The 18,165-nt window shown below is 40.6% G+C and overlaps 1 protein-coding gene across 1 annotated transcript in view; it reads right to left on the bottom strand.

Annotated features, from left to right (window-relative positions):
- Nucleotides 1-298: 298 nt before the first annotated feature.
- Nucleotides 299-18,165, bottom strand: part of DNAH5 (dynein axonemal heavy chain 5) — a 222,059-nt gene continuing 204,192 nt past the window's right edge. The window contains exons 77-79 of the mRNA XM_054019813.1: nt 10,193-10,345; nt 6,402-6,633; nt 299-2,549 (exon numbers count right to left, since the gene is read on the bottom strand). Of these exons, the coding sequence (XP_053875788.1) occupies nt 2,398-2,549; nt 6,402-6,633; nt 10,193-10,345 (537 nt within the window). The 3' untranslated portion in view covers nt 299-2,397. The remainder of the gene's footprint in view (nt 2,550-6,401; nt 6,634-10,192; nt 10,346-18,165) is intronic.

Here is an 18,165-nt window from a genome sequence, read left to right as displayed (position 1 = left end):
TTTATCCTCTTATAGCTGAGGGTGTTGCAGATACAATCTACACACAGCCATATTAATACACAGTGTGACAGAAGTATTAGAGATCTCTAGCAGCCTTGCCCGTAGAGATTCCACTACACCATGAAATATTACAAAAAATGAAATACATTCAGGTTCCTCCAAGTTATTGATTATCGACTAACATTTAAGATATCAGTAAATTAATAAATGTACATTTTTGAAATTAAACAGTGTGATTGTATTATAGAAATGAAATGTTACAACTATCCCTTCCCCATTAAAACACCAAGTACAGCCATTCTGAAATAGGTTTTTAATACTTGTTTTGTAATACTGTGAAAGGTTGTCCTTAGATCATCGATGAACAAGAGTTGCATTTTTTTTACATTTTTATATAAGATCAAATTATGTATCTACTGAAACAAAAATAGAATCAAACCTCCACCAAATTCTTCCTTGTGTTGAAATGAAAACCTGCTTTTTCCCCCAAAGCATTTATGTAAGGCAGATCCACTGTGCATTGTTGGCCCATCCTGTTATGTATTAGAGCTCCTGCCACTACTGAAGCAGTAGTCTGCCACCTGTGACTTTGATGTATTGCAGACTACCATGAGACAACCGACCAGCCTCAATAGCAAAGATCCAATAGCTCTGTGCTGAAAAACAAAGGCACTTTATATGTGAAGTCCCAGTGCAACTGACTAGTACTGCCTACATTTCTCTCTGCAGCCAGCTCCCAGTGTGGAATGTTTCTATGGTAGATGAAAAGTCAACAAGGCTGCAGTAAGACAGACAGAAAAAAAGGAAGGAAGATAGAAAAGAAGGGGACATGAAAGCAAAATACTGCAAAATGAGAGCAAAGCAAAGATAACAATGGTGGTCTTAATGTTGGTACCCTGCATAAAGGTTCCCCTCCAACATAAGAACAGCCATACTGGGTCAGATCAAAGCTCTATCTAGTCCAGTATCCTGTCTTCCGACAATGGCCAATGCCAGGTGCCCCAGAGGGAATGAACAGAACAGTTCATCGTCAAGTGATCCATTCCCTGTCGCTCATTCCCAGCTTCTGGCAAACAGAGGCTAGGAACGCCATCCCTGCCCATCCTGGCGAATAGCCATTGATGGACCTATCCTCCATGAATTTATCTAGTTCTTTTTTGAACCCTGTTATAGTCTTGGCCTTCACAACACCCTCGGGCAAACAGTTCCACAGGTTGACTGTGCATTGTGTGAAGAAATACTTCCTTTTGTTTGTTTTAAACCTGCTGCCTATTAATTTACTCTTGTTTTATGAGAATACTCCAAATACTCATGGCCCAGAATTCTCAGAATAGAAAATAAGACTTTTCTGGTAAACAGAATTTTTAAATGAATTTAGTGCATTAGTGAGGCAGAATGACAGAAAAGTGCTATGTTAATTAAGGCATAAGGAGGAAATGCTAGCTTCCCACACTGAACTAACAGCCTCCCTACCTCGAGGTGCTAAAAGAGTGAATGCCCATTCCATTTTTACCCTCTGTGCTGAGACTTCCATGAGACTCATATTTGTTAGGGTGATGGCCTCTGTGATGTGCACCTCTGTCCAAGTAGGAATTGGACTGACACTACAAACTCATTTCACACAAACCCCAAGCAGCGATCGGACTGCATACCACTTTGCATTTATCACTGACCTAGGGCCGGATTCAGACTGGTTCTCACTAGAACACTGAGTCAACCTGGAATACGATATTGAGGAGTTGTGCTAACTAACACAACATTTAACACACCCTAGCTGTCAGCATTGACAGGATTTGTATGCTTAAAATTGTAATCTGGTTGCAGATAAGCACTGCTGGAACAACAGCATTAGCCATGACCAGCTGACAATGCTAAAGACAGCTAGCCCATTAACACTCATGGCTATGTTGTGTTTAATACAGCATTTGTTCAAATGACCCAATTTTCTAGTGAAAACAAGCCCTGAGAGGTGAATAGGAGTGGGTATAGTCAGACAGTTGAGCCATCCAGGCCCAAGAGACTTATCTTCTAGTACATGTCTTTAGCCCACTAACTTCTAATAGATAAAGCAGGAGTGGAATAAAGGGGGAGCACAACTACCAAAAAGAAATATCTGTGATCCATCATCAAGCTCATTACCTCATTAGTAATGATGCATTACTAATTAGATGCATCCGAAGAAGTGAGGTTTTTACTCACGAAAGCTTATGCCCAAATAAATCTGTTAGTCTTTAAGGTGCCACCAGACTCCTTGTTGTTTTTGTAGATACAGACTAACACGGCTACCCCCTGATACTTTACCTCATTAGTGTTCATGTTAAAATTATGTGCAGAAAAAAACCCTCTTAAAATCTTGGTGAGAAACACTGGGGGGAAAAAGTGAAAATTGATTTAACATTACTTGACATCACAAAGAAGTGCTACACCACGCAGTATCCAATGCTCTGGAGGTTGGATGGTTTTAAGGTCCACAGCAGCAACATAATTCAGGTCTGTTCGATGTGGTTTTTTGTAGATTGGACACGAGTACAGACGAGGATCTTTTGAAGCTAGGAAAATGGAGGGGGGGGGAAAAAAACATACACATGAAAAGATGCCCTGGGAAATGAGGCTGAACAGATAGGATGTGAGAAAGCAGAGCACAACCGAAACAGAAATATAAATACATCGAGTCAAAGTTCAGTAACCGATAGCTCTTCTCAACAAAAGCAAAGGAAGTTCAGTTAACAACACACTGCTCACTTTTTTGCTACTACTTGCAAAACAGATCACATACAGTACCGTGTGCAGCTCTTGTAAGTTTGGGATTTAGTATTAAACTACAGTACTTTGACAGAGTACGAAGTTTAAATGAGCCCCCTGCAGTGACTAGGATGCTGGCAGTTTCACCCTTCCACTCTACTTTCCTATTTTTGAATGTTTCATGCTGACACATCAAGATGTGAAAATTACCTTATTAAAATCTATTCATCTATTTTGAAATACTTTTTTCAGTCCAGTACAATTATTTACATGCTGCAGAAGTATGCATTGTCAACCGATATTCTTCACTGTAAAACTGGGACAAAATATTCCAGGCTTGATTAATATACAAGTGTTTGTAATTCAGTATCTTGGCTGGTTTTTAATTTGCTTTTTAATATAATAATGATTTTCAGCTTGCAGGATCAGAGCCTTATTTGTCTATCAAATTGGTTTTTGTAAATAATACAGTTTATGATAATAAGACTTCTATTTCTTTCTTCCCAAACATCTGTAGAGTTCAAACTGTGCTAAACAGATTCATTCAATTTAGTGTTAAATTGTTACCAGGCTGAGATCTTGTGTGTCAATCACTTTGAAACAATTTTTATGGCTAGGTTGTAAGTAAACTCCTGCAAATAGTAATTTATACTGAAAATACTGATAGACTGCATATTATAGGCATTTAGAATGTTACCCTTGGTTAAGCAAATGACATACACAAAAAGGGCATGCCACGTACTGTCAGAGAAGATAAGCAACAAACATGGAATTCTGATAGCAAAGCACAGGAAACATAGCCTGTAAGCAGACTGTCTCTAACAGCTAAATGATTCCATATCTTTTCAGCTGTTTTCTGTGGGATTTGATTTCCTACTACCTACTTTATTTGCAAACATTAAAAATTCAGTTCCACAAAGCAGAATGGCCTCGACTTCTGTTCTCCAGCTCGTTAGAATAGAGTGCAGACTGACACGTCTTTTCCTCTTTGGTGGCCCCAAATGTCATCCCACCTCCACCATCCTCTCACTTGGCTTCTGTTTGCTCAAGCAAATCCCCTCCACAGAACATCAGTGTTGCGGCATTTATGCATACAATCAACACCTAGGTATAACACAGTGGTTCCCAAGAACATTGTTAAACTTTCTGGAAACTACATTTTCCTTGAACCTCCTAGGATGTTGTCAGCCATGCCCTCGTGGGTATATAAGGGGTGCAGTGTCACCAGTCAGTCAGTGAGATACAAGAATGAAGTGAAGTGAAGTGAGAGCCCAGCTGCAATATTGTGAACTTTGTTTTATTGTGTAATTGTGAAACTTTACTTGTGTTTTAAGACTTGAAGAGTGTAATTAGTTACTAATAAAGGACGTATTTAATGAGACATCAAACCCCTATCTACGCAACAATATAAAAGAAATACTGTTACTTCTTTTGCCATGCTTAACACGTAATGTTTGATGACTTTCTACCACTGCGGAACATAGATTTTTGCTCTCCCTAATGTTGTGTTTTCGCCTGTAGAAAATAAAAGATGCCCCCGAAGAAGCCTTCAGTATAGGAACCAAAAAGCTCAATTGCAATCTAGTTTGCAGCAAGGGACAAATCTGAGAGGAAAATATCTGAAACAGAACAACATAGACTGGGCTTTAGGCAATAGTGATCATCCCAGTGCAGAAGAAATTGAGGAGCAAAGCATAAATGAAAGAAGTCCTATTACTCAGAAGTTAGCAGATTTACCTGAAGAGAAGGAATGGCGGCATAAAGGAGAGTGATGACAAAGAAGAATGTGGCTCACATGAAAAGGAGAGAAACAATAAAAAAAAAGAATCAGCCTCTCATGATGACAGAAACAGCAGTGAGAAAAATTGCACACCACGAATCTATATATCAGATCCTGCTTTATGGCTGGCGATCCTAAACTGTGCTGATCATTTATCGTACAATTTTGAACAGGCTGGGCAAAACTGAGGATATGACATTGCTAATAAATGAATCGAAGCAACACTTCTCAAAGTCACACTACGAAAGAGTGCTTGAAAATGTTGAGAAACTGAATCAGTCTTCGGCTAGTTTACTCAAAATCAACTGTTCTGTTTTTGTTGCAAAATATTTGACAAGAATGTCAAATCATTGCTTGTCCTTTCCAGGTACAATTACTGGCATAACTTAGTTGATGCTCTGAAGCAACATGAAAAGCAACATCTGGCTATTTTACAGCCTACTCCAAATGGATGGAGGTCAAGTCCAGGCTCAAGCTGAATAAATGTATAGACGCAGGAAACCAGTGCATTATTAATGTAGAAATCCAACATTGGAGGAACATGCTTCAGCATCTGATCTCAATTACCCTCTTCCTTGCAAAGAATAATTTGGCTTTCCGGGGCTCGTTGGATAAGTTGTTCACTGAATATAACGGTAATTTCTACGGTTTGGTAGAGCTCCTTGGGAAATAGGACAATGTCATGCGTGAGCACCTACGTTGAGTAGTTCATAAAGAAACTATGAACCATTACTGCAGCAAAACAATCCAAAACTAATTGATTGACCTCATGGCAAGGAAGGTGCTTGATAACATATTGATGCGACTCAACAAAGCAAAGGACTACACGGTAATAATGGACTTCACTCCCAACATTAGTCACAGTGAAAAGATACCATTTACAGGAAGATTTGTTGCTATCACCTACTGTAACACTATAACACTGGTCCACCCAATATTGGTGCACAATTCAATTACTCAATGTTAGTACATTTGAGTTATTCTTAACATTAAAAATTTCTATAAGCTTAGAGGAAACTTTTTTGGAGGGGTGCTTATAATAAATACAGATTTACAGATTCTAGCATGCAAATTGATCGTCTTATATGACAGTGATAAATCATGCATGCAAATCATGCATCAGAGTCATGAAATGCAATACAAGTGCAATAAAAAAATAAGGTATTCAAATGTTTAACAAATGGAGGAGGGGAGGCATCGAAGATGCTCCTTGCTGGGGGCGCTATTTGGTCTAAGGTCAGCCCTAACAGCCCTATTGCAAAGTTGGGGCTTCATTCTTGTAAAGAAGCCTAAGTTATGCATGTAGCCCCACTGATATTTTGGACTATCAGACAAATATTCAATGAGAAAAAGGATTCCTACTTCATTTACAATGCACTTCAGTATTTTTGATACTCCAAAAAACTGTATAGGGAGGGGATAAATGGTTTCTGCTTCCACTGTTATGCTGTAACACCACTACTGGGGTACACCAGAATTCTGAGTCTTAAACATACATTTTGTCATATACATAATATAATGGTTAAGCACATTGGAAGTGGAAGACAAAATGCTACACTCTTGCAGAGGTAAAGAAGGTTAGGAATCATTTGTAATTGCATATATTCCAAAACTACAGCAACAACAACAGAATTGTGACATATGTTTATAACCTAATTAGAGTGTCAGTTTTCAAGGCAGGGACCATTTATTACTATTCATGAAGTACGACTTCAAATCCTGATTGTTTTCTAGTAGAAGCCCCCACAATATATCATTATGGATAGGCAATCACAACACCCCATGCTCTGAAGAATCATTAACAATTGGTCAAGTATATGTAAAACAAATTAAAATTAAGCTGCTATCAATACAGCATAACCTGAAGTTAGTCACTTACTGTTGTTCTCTGCATAAATCCGTATGACAGGCATCATTTCAAAGAGCACCTTGGGCTTAGACTCAATGATTTTTAAATTTCTTCTGTCCCAACCAGCTCCTTCTAGATAGAGTCCATATACATAGACGCCCTCAGGAGGAGGAGTTGTGATGTCATCCTTCATCCACTTGGTGACTTCATTGCACAGTGCTACACTATCAAGTGCCCACCCTTTGTTGGCTCGAGTTATTTCCTATTCAAAGCAACAATGAAGACTATGGGTAAAATTCGGAAGAGTGTCTATGATTTAGGACAATGATTTCAGTGCATACAGGGCCATCCTTAATCCTGCATTATCACAAAAGTAATTACTTTAAATCATCATAAAAGCAAACATTTACCTTTTTTGCAGTACTCTCTATGATTAAAGCAGCATTATTTCCCTCTAGCTGAGCAGCAGGGTGTTCATTTCATAGCAAATTAAGTATTTTGTTGCCAACCGCCCTTCTCCCTCCAAAAAAAATTCACTTTTGAGACAAGTCATTTTTAGATTCATTTTCCCTTCCAGATAAATAAATAATTAAAAATGCACTAGAAAGGTACCAGAGTTAAACAAGTCTGCCTTTTAAAGGTCGGTTTGCAATGTTGTAGCTGTATCGGTCAGAGGATATTAGAAAGACAAGGTGCGGGAGGTAATATCTTTTATTGGAACAAATTCTGCTGGTGAAAGAGACAAGCTTTCAACCTTACACAGAGCTCTTCCTCAGGTCTGGGAAAGGTAGCTTATCTTAAAGGTCAGGACAGCATATGAAAAATAGGTGACTATTTAGGCTGATTTTTCCTGGGAGTGCCAGGAAATCTTTCCTGGATGATATATTATTAAAAAGAGGTCTGAACTGATTTATCTGTATATGTGATTTTCAATTTTATATTTGTAACATTATAGCTCATTAATGTAAGTACTATGCCTTAGGAGGAAAGAAATAAAACATCCAGTCAATGATCTGGCTAACTGGCTTATCTGAGTGTGAACGTTAAGAGCGACTGCTTCCTGGGAGAGTGGGAACATTAAATTAACACATAATCATTGAGTAAAAAAGTCCTAAATCAACATGGTTATGTACTCTCTGGAACCACATGCAGTTCTGTTATTGGAGAACTCTGTTCTTTCTGGGGCATGAAGTGTGTCACTCCACTATATAAAGCTCGAAGGAGACTTTCTGCCATAAATCTGGCATACAATGCAACATGGTAACCCTCGAGATTTGACTTGTGTTTAATTTTTCTTTAGGAGTGCAGTTCGTGTGTATTATCTACACTGTATATTTTAAAAGGTCATTTCCGATTCCAAGAATTTTCTGACATATTGTAACAAAGTGAGAATCACCGGTGTGGTACTTCCTGCTGGTTATCCTGGGAATTAGCTCTTGTTCAGTCTGGACCGCCCTCTGCAGGCAGGTGTCTCGCCTGCCTTAGGGCCCCCATGTCCCTCCCAGACCCTGGTGCCCCTTTTCCTCTGGGTTCTGCCCCCAGCAGTAACCCACAGTCTGGGTCTCCCCTCCCAGGGGAACTCCCAACCCTCTACACCCTTGCCTCAGTGGCTACTGCCAGTCATCATCTAATCCCCCTCACTGGGGCAAACTGCAGTCTGTAAAGGCCACTCATCATTGGCAAGGAGTTAGGACCAGCTGTCTCTGCCTATTCCTGGGCTGCACCTCTGTAGCCCCAGTACCTTGGTAGGCCTCCAACAAGGCCTACAGCCTGGGGGTTTACCAGGCTGGAGCTCCCCAGCTCCCTTTGCCCTTCCCAGCACTGCTCTACGTTCAGTACCCTACTCCCAGGCCACTAGCCCTTCCCACTCTAGAGCCATAGTGACACTCCTTCAGCTCCTGGCCCCCAGCCCTCTTATAAGGGCCAGCTGGACCCTGATTGAGCTGGCCACAGCTGTGGCTGCTTCCCCAATCAGCCTAGCTTGGCTGCTTTTAACCCTTGTTACATACCTTATAATAACAGCCTCTTTTATGTCATCTGGTTGTTTGATTTGGGGAGATACTTGCTGAAGAAAGTGATTACTTACCAGCTTTCAGATCTGGAGAAAGGCAATAAAGTATGTTACAGTGCAGGGGTGCATTGTACTTTTGACCTCTCTTTCATTCGCTCCCATAGGTATCCTTTGCAAGTGATATGCCTAAATCTGCACTCTTCTCAAGAGTGGAAACTCTGCTGTTCACCCCACTTTTAGGCTGAATCACCAGGTTACAGCATCACCTGTATGCAAGAATTGTATTACCTCTGCAAGCTCAACTGGTTTCAGACCCTGCTACAGAATTCTCTCTAGGTGCTTATGACCAGTATGAAATGGCAGTGACTTAGGTCATTCAAAGCAACTATGATTTATTTATTCAAAGGAACATTACAAGTAGAGAGTCAAGGATTAAAATAACAAAAGACTACATGCATATGGTCTAAGTTTGGCCTCCACTTACCCCTGATGCCACAGCATCAGGGATCTGTGTTATAGTCTGTTTCTCTGCAGATCCTCTGAACTACCTCTACTCCAAATCTCAACTTTTTAAGCATTTCAAACTTTTTTGTTTGACTGTCCCTGCCTAAAAGGTCCTGGGGTTTCCAACTAAAGATTCCCCCTGCCCCCAACTATCTAAACCCTAATTCCACATTCCAAGAGGTATATATTCCATTGAATACCTCCTTTGAGTATGGCTGTCTACAACCAGTAGCTTTTAGGTTCCTACAATCCAAAGCTAGCTCAAACTGATTTAACTCCTAGGCAACCCTTTATCCAGAAACACAATAACCACCATGTTCACAGATTGCACATATCTCTTCCATACAGACAGTTTCACATTCTTCACTGAGAGACGCGACTCTGCTTCAACTTCTGAACTCCAGGTGTGACAAAGAGGATTAACTTCAATTTTTTCTGGAAACTCTTCAGATCGGCTAAGCACTGAAGAGGACAGAGACCAAGGGCTAGACTCTGGTCAGCCCTTGTGTGAGAGTGTGCAAAGAAGAAAAGGGCACAAGGATTTCCTACCCTTTGCACCCCCCACAGAGGGGCTGTTCAGAACCCAAGTGAAAAACATAGTATCTCCACCACAGTTGCCAACTTTCACAATAAGCCAAAAATCAAGCTAATCCAATTTCAAAACAAGGCCAAAACAAGCCAATCCCTAAGAACCCCAACACTCTATGTGACTAAATCCCCCCAGCACGCAGTCTGGGACTATGGTGGGCCTGCTGTTCACACTCTCTCTCTCCCTCCCCCCCACCCGCCTCTGCTTGCCCACCCTTGCCGGGAGCTGATAAAAAAGAAAAAAGAAAAGAAGAAGCAACAAGCTACAACAAGCAACAAGCCAAACAAGCTACAAGCCAAACACTAGCCAATAAGTAACTCACAAGCCAATTAAGCCAAAAACAAGCCCAATTTCTGCATTTTTTCTGTGGGTTTGCCATGTCTGATCTCCACTCCCTCCTAGAGACCCTCCAAGGCAGCCCTTGGCATGAAGATGGGTGGGCCCAGAGTAGTAAGTACAGTGCACCATACTCAAGGCTAACATGGCAGGTATGACTGCTAAGACAGCAAAAATTTGTCCTGGGGATTTCAGCTGTCCCTTAGCTCCCCTTCTAACATGTCCGATGTAGCCAAGGGCAGAATCTAATCCTAAGAGGGCAAAGTAGTTCAACACACAAAAGAAAATATTCCCTCTCACACACACACTCAGCCTTCCCATGCAAGCTATAATAAAGGGGGAATATTATTGAAAGGGTAATATAAAAATAAAACTGTTCACCTGTCTCATTGCAGTCAAAAATCCTTGCGGGTTAAAGAATCCTGTCATCCAGAAGCAATTTGGTCGGCCCTCAAATATCCAGCAGTAAAACTGACTGTTTCTTTCCAGAAGTTCAGTAAACCAGAAACCTAGTGTGCTGGAAGCCCAAGATCCCTAGAAACAGGTATAAAAGAGGTGTTTTTTAGGGGAGGGGGATGTTTAGAACTTTCAAGATTTTGTAATCATAGCAATGCCAATTAATTTATCATATCAAGGAAAATATCTCAAAGTATTAGAGACATATTATTACAAGACTATTGAAATATTAAGTTTGGAATTATCAACCTCAGGCTGAAATTTTGGCCCTACTACAGACAATGATACAACTCCAATTGACTTCAGCAGGGCCAGAATTTCTCCCTATATCCATTATTATAGACTGGATTAGTAGCACCACCTGTTGCTATGGTGGTCAGACATTTCCCATTGTAAGACCCCATTTCAGTTGATTATAACTTTGTCAAACTAATTGTTTGGGATGAACATTTCCATGCTAGAGGTCTCTCACAGGCTGAATTTTTTTCTTTGAATTTTCAGTCAAAATGGATTGGCTGTTCTGAGACCTAGTGTAGGGGATTTTTTATTTTATTTTTTACTTATGTTAAAATTCTGTCACCTCTTTTTGAACAATAGCAACATACCCATTCTTCGGAGCAAGGACTTGAAATTTGGCAGATGGGTGGACCTCATGTAAGGTACGTGCCTTCTGCAATCCCCAGGAAAATCTGCCCAAATTTGGCCAAGTTATATGCCCTTGAAAAATGCAGTTCCCCTGAGAGTATCACAGAGTACAGGAGCAACAAGGAGTCTGGTGGCACCTTAAAGACTAACAGATTTATTTGGGCATAAGCTTTCGTGAGTAAAAACCTCACTTCTTCGGATGCATCCGAAGAAGTGAGGTTTTTACTCACGAAAGCTTATGCCCAAATAAATCTGTTAGTCTTTAAGGTGCCACCAGACTCCTTGTTGCTTTTGTAAATACAGACTAACACGGCTACCCCCTGATACTTGACAGAGTACAGGAGCACCTCCGACTCCCAGGGTAGGGGGAAAGGCCTACCTCAGTTTCCCCTGACCACCTTCTAGTTCCAGCACATGATGCCAGAAGCCCAACCACCTTTCTGGGTAACAGCCTTTGTGTACTGCTAATTAGTCCAGTATCTCAAAGGGTAGCAGTCTGTGTTGCAATGATTAAATCTCACATTTCCAACCCTGCTAATGATGCATGATGGGGAGGTAGTTGCATGTAAAATAATTGTTTTTGCCTTTATCTTTTTAAGAAAAGGCTTTAGGAAATTACATAAAACAAATAGTATTTAGGTTGCAAAGTAAACAACTCAAAAGTTATTAAATGCCAGCAATAAGGGGTGCCCAATTAACCTCAGTTGGACCCCTTTCCACATTTAAAACAATACCTAACTAGTGCCTTTTATCCATAGATGTCAAAGCACTGCATTTTTCTATAAACCTGTCTAGAAATCATATGCTCATACATTAAGCTGCTTTCATGTCACTTACAGAATAGACAATTGTCTTGGGAACTAAAAGACTGAATTTTCAGACTTAAAAAGGCTCTGTCTCAATAAAATCTTATGCAGTGATAATACAGAGCATTTGAATAGCATTTTCCATCTTCAGAGATCTATACCAAGTACCTCTATAGCAGAGAGAGATGAAGAGAAGCTAAGTTATTTGACAGAGGGAGCCAGCGTCAGGCTGGGATTAGAACTTAGTCTCTGCTACTCCATCTTATGCTCAGACTACTCCACAGAAAATTAAAGATGGAATCATAATGCATTAAGTTAATTCCACAATCACATCTGTTTTTTCCACAGGTCCTCTGCCCCTTTCAGTGTCCAGGATGGATGCGCACAATGAGGAATGAATAAGGTTGCACGGGCAACCTTAGTTCTGGCACTTACTGAGGTGGCAAAGCCAAACACTCAGTAACATCCATTTAGCATAATTTTTTAACATAATATTTTAAGGAGGCTTTGGCGGTGATTCATTAATGCTGACTTCAGTTTTGAACTTAAAGCAATGATTCAACCTCTTCTGCATGAAAAATATGTTTCCCAAGACTAAAGCACATACTTTTGAGGTACAGAATGAATTTTCTGATAACTTTGAAGTAAAAATGGGCCATAAGAAATTATGCATCCAGTATCAGATTTTTACCCCAATAAATCTCAGTAACAGAACACCATTCCTTAGAGTCCCAGCATAGTTAAAACTCATTGAAATTCTGCATATAGGCTACTTTTCTTTTCTTTTGTTTCTTTATGAATTTAAACTCATTCTCCCTTTGATCTTCTTCATAAGTGTGTGTTTCTCTTTCAGCAGAAACCTTAACTCTGCCCTGCCATAGCACTATGCAAAACCCATACAATTAGGATTAATCTATTTTAGTGTTTGTGAATTCAGAAACTGATTTTTCAAGACACATTTTCCCCTTCATAGCGTCACTACAGGAAAGAATTAAGGGTGCCTTATCTGTGCATTTCCATACCTTAATATGTTTGGATTTCTTTTTAATTCAGCCTTAATTCTAAATTTCCTAGGATTATGATGCTCAGTTCTTGGAAGATGACAACATACCTGTAATGCAGTTCACCCTAAATATCTGATATGTGGCCTCAAACTTAACTACATTTTGATGTAGTGGGTGTCAGCTTCTATAAAAGTTCTTCTCAATCCCAGGCAATTAATGGTCAGTTTATGCCCTGAACCATGAGGGTTCACTATCTCTATAAGTTTTGTCCTACATTTTCAAGAATGAACACATGCCTCTCAAGAAACATTTTAAAAAGCCCAATTTTCAGGAAGTGCTCAATGCCCACCCTCTGAAAATCAGACCTCTTTAAAAAGAATGAGTACTTGTGGCACCTTAGAGACTAACAAATTCATTTGGCCATAAGCTTTTGTGGGCTAAAACCCACTTCATCAGATGCATGCCGCGGAAGATACAGTAGGAAGATATATATACACACAGAGAACATGAAAAAATGGGTGTTGCCATACCAACTCTGACAAGACTAATCAATTAAGGTGGGTATCATCAGCAGGAAAAAAAAATTTGTAGTGATAATCAGGATGGCCCATTTCAAACAGTTGACAAGAAGGTGTGCGTAACAGTAGGGGAAATAGTTTTTACTTTGTGTAATGACCCATCCACTCCCAGTCTTTATTCAAGGCTTGAATTTTTTCATGTTGTGTGTGTGTGTGTGTGTGTGTGTGTTCTTATTGTATTTTCCACTACATGCATCTGTGACGGTTCATGCCCCTAGGGTCAGGGCCATGTGGCCTATCCGTCAGAGTGTATGAAGCAGCTCTTCAGAGCAGGGCAGCGGGGCCTAGAGGCCAGAGCCTACAAAGCATTGGGACGCCCCTTATGGGGTGGGGCCCCCCACTCCACCGGGCCCCGACCCAGGGCCCTAATAGTGGCGTAGCGGCTTGCCACTGACTCAGTGGGGGGTGGGGCAGATCCTACCGAAACACGCTGAGTTTCCCTGGGTGGGAGGTACCACTCAGTCACCCTCCCTGGGTCACTTCCTACCAGAGTCTGTGTTGGGGTTTCCCATGAGATGTCAGGTCCTCTATGTTCGGCAGAACCAGTCGTCTCCAGGGGTTCCTCTAGTCACCGGGGTGCAGGCAGGCCGTGAATGGCTTCGATTCCCAGTGCTGTCAGAGGCTGTGGCTGGCCCTCCACAGGAGCTTCCCAGGCAAGTCCTTCCCCCGCAGCCTCAGCCCAGAATGAGCTGTTCTCCCTCCCTTTAAACTATTAGAGCACTTGGAGCATGCCCAGTTTTGCCAGGGAGGTGGGACTTCTGCTGTCAATACCATGGGCTTAACCCTGTCTGGGCTAGTGCAGGGCAAGCAGACCCCGTCACAGCATCTGATGAAGTGGGTTTTAGCCCACGAAAGCTTATGTCCAAATAAATTTGTTAGTCTCTAAGGTGCCACAAGTACTCCTCATTTTTTTTGCTGATACAGACTAACACAGCTACCACTCTGAAACCAGTCCTCTTTAAGTTGTCCCAAAAGGTATATCTACACTGCAATTAAAATCTGAAGCTGGGCCATATCAACTGACTACTGTGTCAACTGATCGACGTCTCATCTTAGCATAGGTAACTGTAGATGATGTCATCCAAATAATTACTACTTTGAGTCTCATAAAGAATTTGGCATCATTAATAACCTAATAGTAGTAATGAGTTCCACAAGTTATGCATTTCATAGAAAGTTATTTCCTTTTATCACTGTTAGCTATTGGCTTTCAGTTTCATTTAATATCTTCTTGTTCATATAGTATGAGAATCAATGAAGTACTTGATTTACCTTCTCTAAACCATTCACTATTTTAAACAAATGCACCTATTTCTACAACATTGCCTTGCTTTTGTAAATGTGTGTCCCATATATAACCATGCAATGTTTGGTTTATTTTGTGTGTTTAGTAACATTCAATGATTATCATAGTAAACGTATCTGAACAAACCCCAATCCAGGCAATTTATGCACGTCATTAAGCGTTTGCAGGATTGAGGTTACAGAGGTTTCATTAAATTTTTGTAGAAAAACTAAATAAATGTTAAATACAAAAAATTAAGATGTGTTTATAAAAGGATTTAATCAAGAAGGCTTATAGAAGGCTTATAAACTGCCACAATTCAGCTCATTAGTGACTACATGCATATTGTAACCAAAGCTCGTTATTTTTAAAAAAGCTAAACTAACTTTAGAAAAAATAAACCCAGTGGACTAAATTCTACTCTCAATTATATGCAGGCAGTCTCACTAAAATCCATAAGTTTGTACAGGTATACAAATGAGAGACGAATAAATTAAGCTACTTAAAGAGACAAATTCTGCTTCTGATCACTTTTCAGAATGTGGCTAAGGCTTCAAATTTGGTTGTCTAATGAAGAAATTCACTTGACACTACATTTGAGCTGAGGCCTGTTTCTCTCAAGTAGTTTCAAATGAATTTTGCTGCTGATGTCATGGTCTTAATGGCATTGCTCAGCATTCGGCTAGTTCCCTCTCCCGCTTTGGACTATTAAGCCAGGATCTCATTTTTATTCTCTTGCTTTTAGTGTCTGATTATTACTTGGTAGTATGTTTACTTTTGTCCTAGCTTTGAAGTTACATCACTCCCACCACCAGTCTGACAATGAGTCAGAACAGAGACTGCTGTAATTTTTTTTTTCAAGTCAATCTTTAAACATTATGGATAATGCCCATATGGACTGAAATCTAGCTCTAAATACTGTTAGTCAAGTCCAGCTATTGAGAGCTCACTGTGACTGTGTCCACAGGTAGTATTTTTTTCTTGGTCTCTCTTCAAGCCAATAGACATCAGCCAGATAGGACTAGAAAGCATCTGCATTCATCCATATCTGCATTAATACCACACAGGCATGTTTTGATTAAGTTAATTCCAGCTCAGCTTCTACCACCGCAGCACTACAGGACAATGGGTAATATTTACATCAAGAGCAATACATTCTGAAATGCAAGTGGGCTGGTGTTTATATGTTTGAAAAAGTGTCATTTGTATTTGGCCGTATTTAACTTTAGAGGGAATCGCTGATATATGTCAGTATCCTTTCCCATCACAAAGGTGATTAAGCCCATTATAAGAAAACACATGCCTCCAACTTTGAAGGATTATTCTGAAGTTCAAGACAGGTATCTCAAGCTACCTCAGCCCTTATGTTCCAGCTATGTCACAGTCATTGCTGTTGGTGCTTTGGTGTGACTGTCAACAAAATGCACATAGTGAATAATTCCAAAGCACCTCAGAGGCCTCAAAAACATAAGCAAGAAGCTGATATTGATATCTTTGCGGGGGGGGGGGGAGGAATTTAAGGATAATCTCTATCATCAATAGATTGGCATCAGTTTGAATAATAAAAACACTGAAAATGGTTAAGTTCCAGAACACCAAGCTCAAGGATGCACTGCACAACAACATGAGTATCATCTTGGCTTCATGCTGTTATGCTCAGGGTTGGCTGAAATCTTGTGGAAGCTGGTAGGCATGCCAGGATAAATTCTGGAAAGCTATTAAGTTCCTTTCTGGAAAGAGACACCTGAAACAATAGGAGCCATCACCCAAATAAAATCCATATGCAATGCTAGTCAGAAACCCGAGCTATATGGGTGGAGGGGTTTCACTGGGAGCTCAGTGTATTGTTACCGAGTACAGTAACTCCTCACTTAAAAAGCAACAGAGGGTCCTGTGGCACCTTTGAGACTAACAGAAGTACTGGGAGCATAAGCTTTCGTGGGTCAGAACCTCACTTCTTCAGATGCAACTCCTCACTTAAAGTCATCCCGGTTAACATTGTTTTGTTGTTATGTTGCTGGTCAACTACAGAATATGCTCGTTTAAAGTTGTGCAATGCTCCCTTATAACTTTGTTTGGCAGCCGCCTGCTTTGTCCACTGCTTGCAGAAATAGCAGCCCGTTGGAGCAAGCTGGTGGAGGCTTGGAACCAGGGTGGGCCAGCAGCCCCTCTATCAGCTCCCCCATCAGCTCCCCGCTCCTCTAAATTCCCTGTGCGGCAGCTGCCCAGCAGGCTAGCAATTGCCGGGCAGTTCAGCTGTCCCTCCCCACACTGCTGTGTGCTGCTCCTGCCCTCTGCCTTGGAGTTGCTCCCGGGAGCCTCCTGCTTGCTGTGCGGGGGGAGGGATGCTAATGTCCCCCTACCCCTTGCTCTTGCCCCCCGGTCCTTTACCCCATCTCCATAGAGCTGGGGCAGGGGGCATGACAGGGCTCAGGAGGAGGGAGCTTGCTGGCAGCAGCTGCTGTCTCAACTTGCTGATCTACTTAAAAAGGCAGTGTACTTAGAGTGGGGTCAGCATATTTAAAGGGGCAATGCGCGTCTCTCTCTCTCTCTCACACATGGTGTGTGTCTGTCTCTCTCTGTCCCTCCCTCCATTTGTGCTGCCTTGTAGAGTGTGAGGTTACATTAACAATAATGTGTTAACCCTTGAGGGCTCAGCCAAGTGCTAGTTCATCATTTAGCAGTAAGACATTCTCTGGCAAATATCCCACCCTCTGACTTCACCACCTCAACCAAGCTTCACAATCATCATTGCAGTGTACAGTATTCAATTGTGTGTGTGTGTGTGTGTGTGTGTGTATATATATATATATATATATATACTATATATAGTCTTTTGTCTGGTGAAAAAGAAACTGTCTCCTGTTTTGTTCCTACTGTTATCAAGGAAACATGAGTATATCTACATTCTTTGTAAACAAACAAAATTAAATCAATGAAACACCTGACTCCAATATCCATTTCTGGTCCTAACTGAAACAACTCTCAAGACCCAAATATTAGATAACCACCTGGATCAAAATACAATGAACTGTTCACATGCTGTGCAGGCAAATTATCTGATGTATCATCTAATTTTAGGCAAGCTAATCAGCTATTTGCCCGGATATCATTTGTATTTGCCCTGGGCTTCTAGACAATAAGATAAAAAGGACACACACTGATTTTCTTAATGGATCCAGAATTTAAACTCAAATTAACAGATTTATAAATTCTCAGAAAATGCATTCTGTACCCAAAAAGTGCTGTCATGATACATGATATTTTTCATAGCTAAGAGGATTAATCTCTGCTTTAAATATAAAATGGAACTCAATCTTACCTTCTACAGTTTACCTAATACTTCAGAAAAAATATTTCTTCTCTGGCCAACTAGGTATGAGAAGTTTTAGACAAAAAGGACTTTTTAAAGTAAGTTAGAAAGAGGGCAAAGAAAGGGGGATATATGATCAGATTCTGCCCTATTTTACACCCTGTACAATCCCATAACTCCCTCTTCGGCTATAAGCTCTTTCTCAAATTTGATAATGCAGTCACAACCATGACTTCATATTATCATTGAGATCTAGCACTTCATTTC

This window comes from Malaclemys terrapin, chromosome 2 (genome assembly GCF_027887155.1).
Source record: "Malaclemys terrapin pileata isolate rMalTer1 chromosome 2, rMalTer1.hap1, whole genome shotgun sequence".
Taxonomy (NCBI): Eukaryota; Metazoa; Chordata; order Testudines; family Emydidae; genus Malaclemys; species Malaclemys terrapin.
The sequence above is the reverse complement of the archived record's forward strand: the minus strand, read 5'-3'. Positions and strand labels throughout refer to the sequence as shown.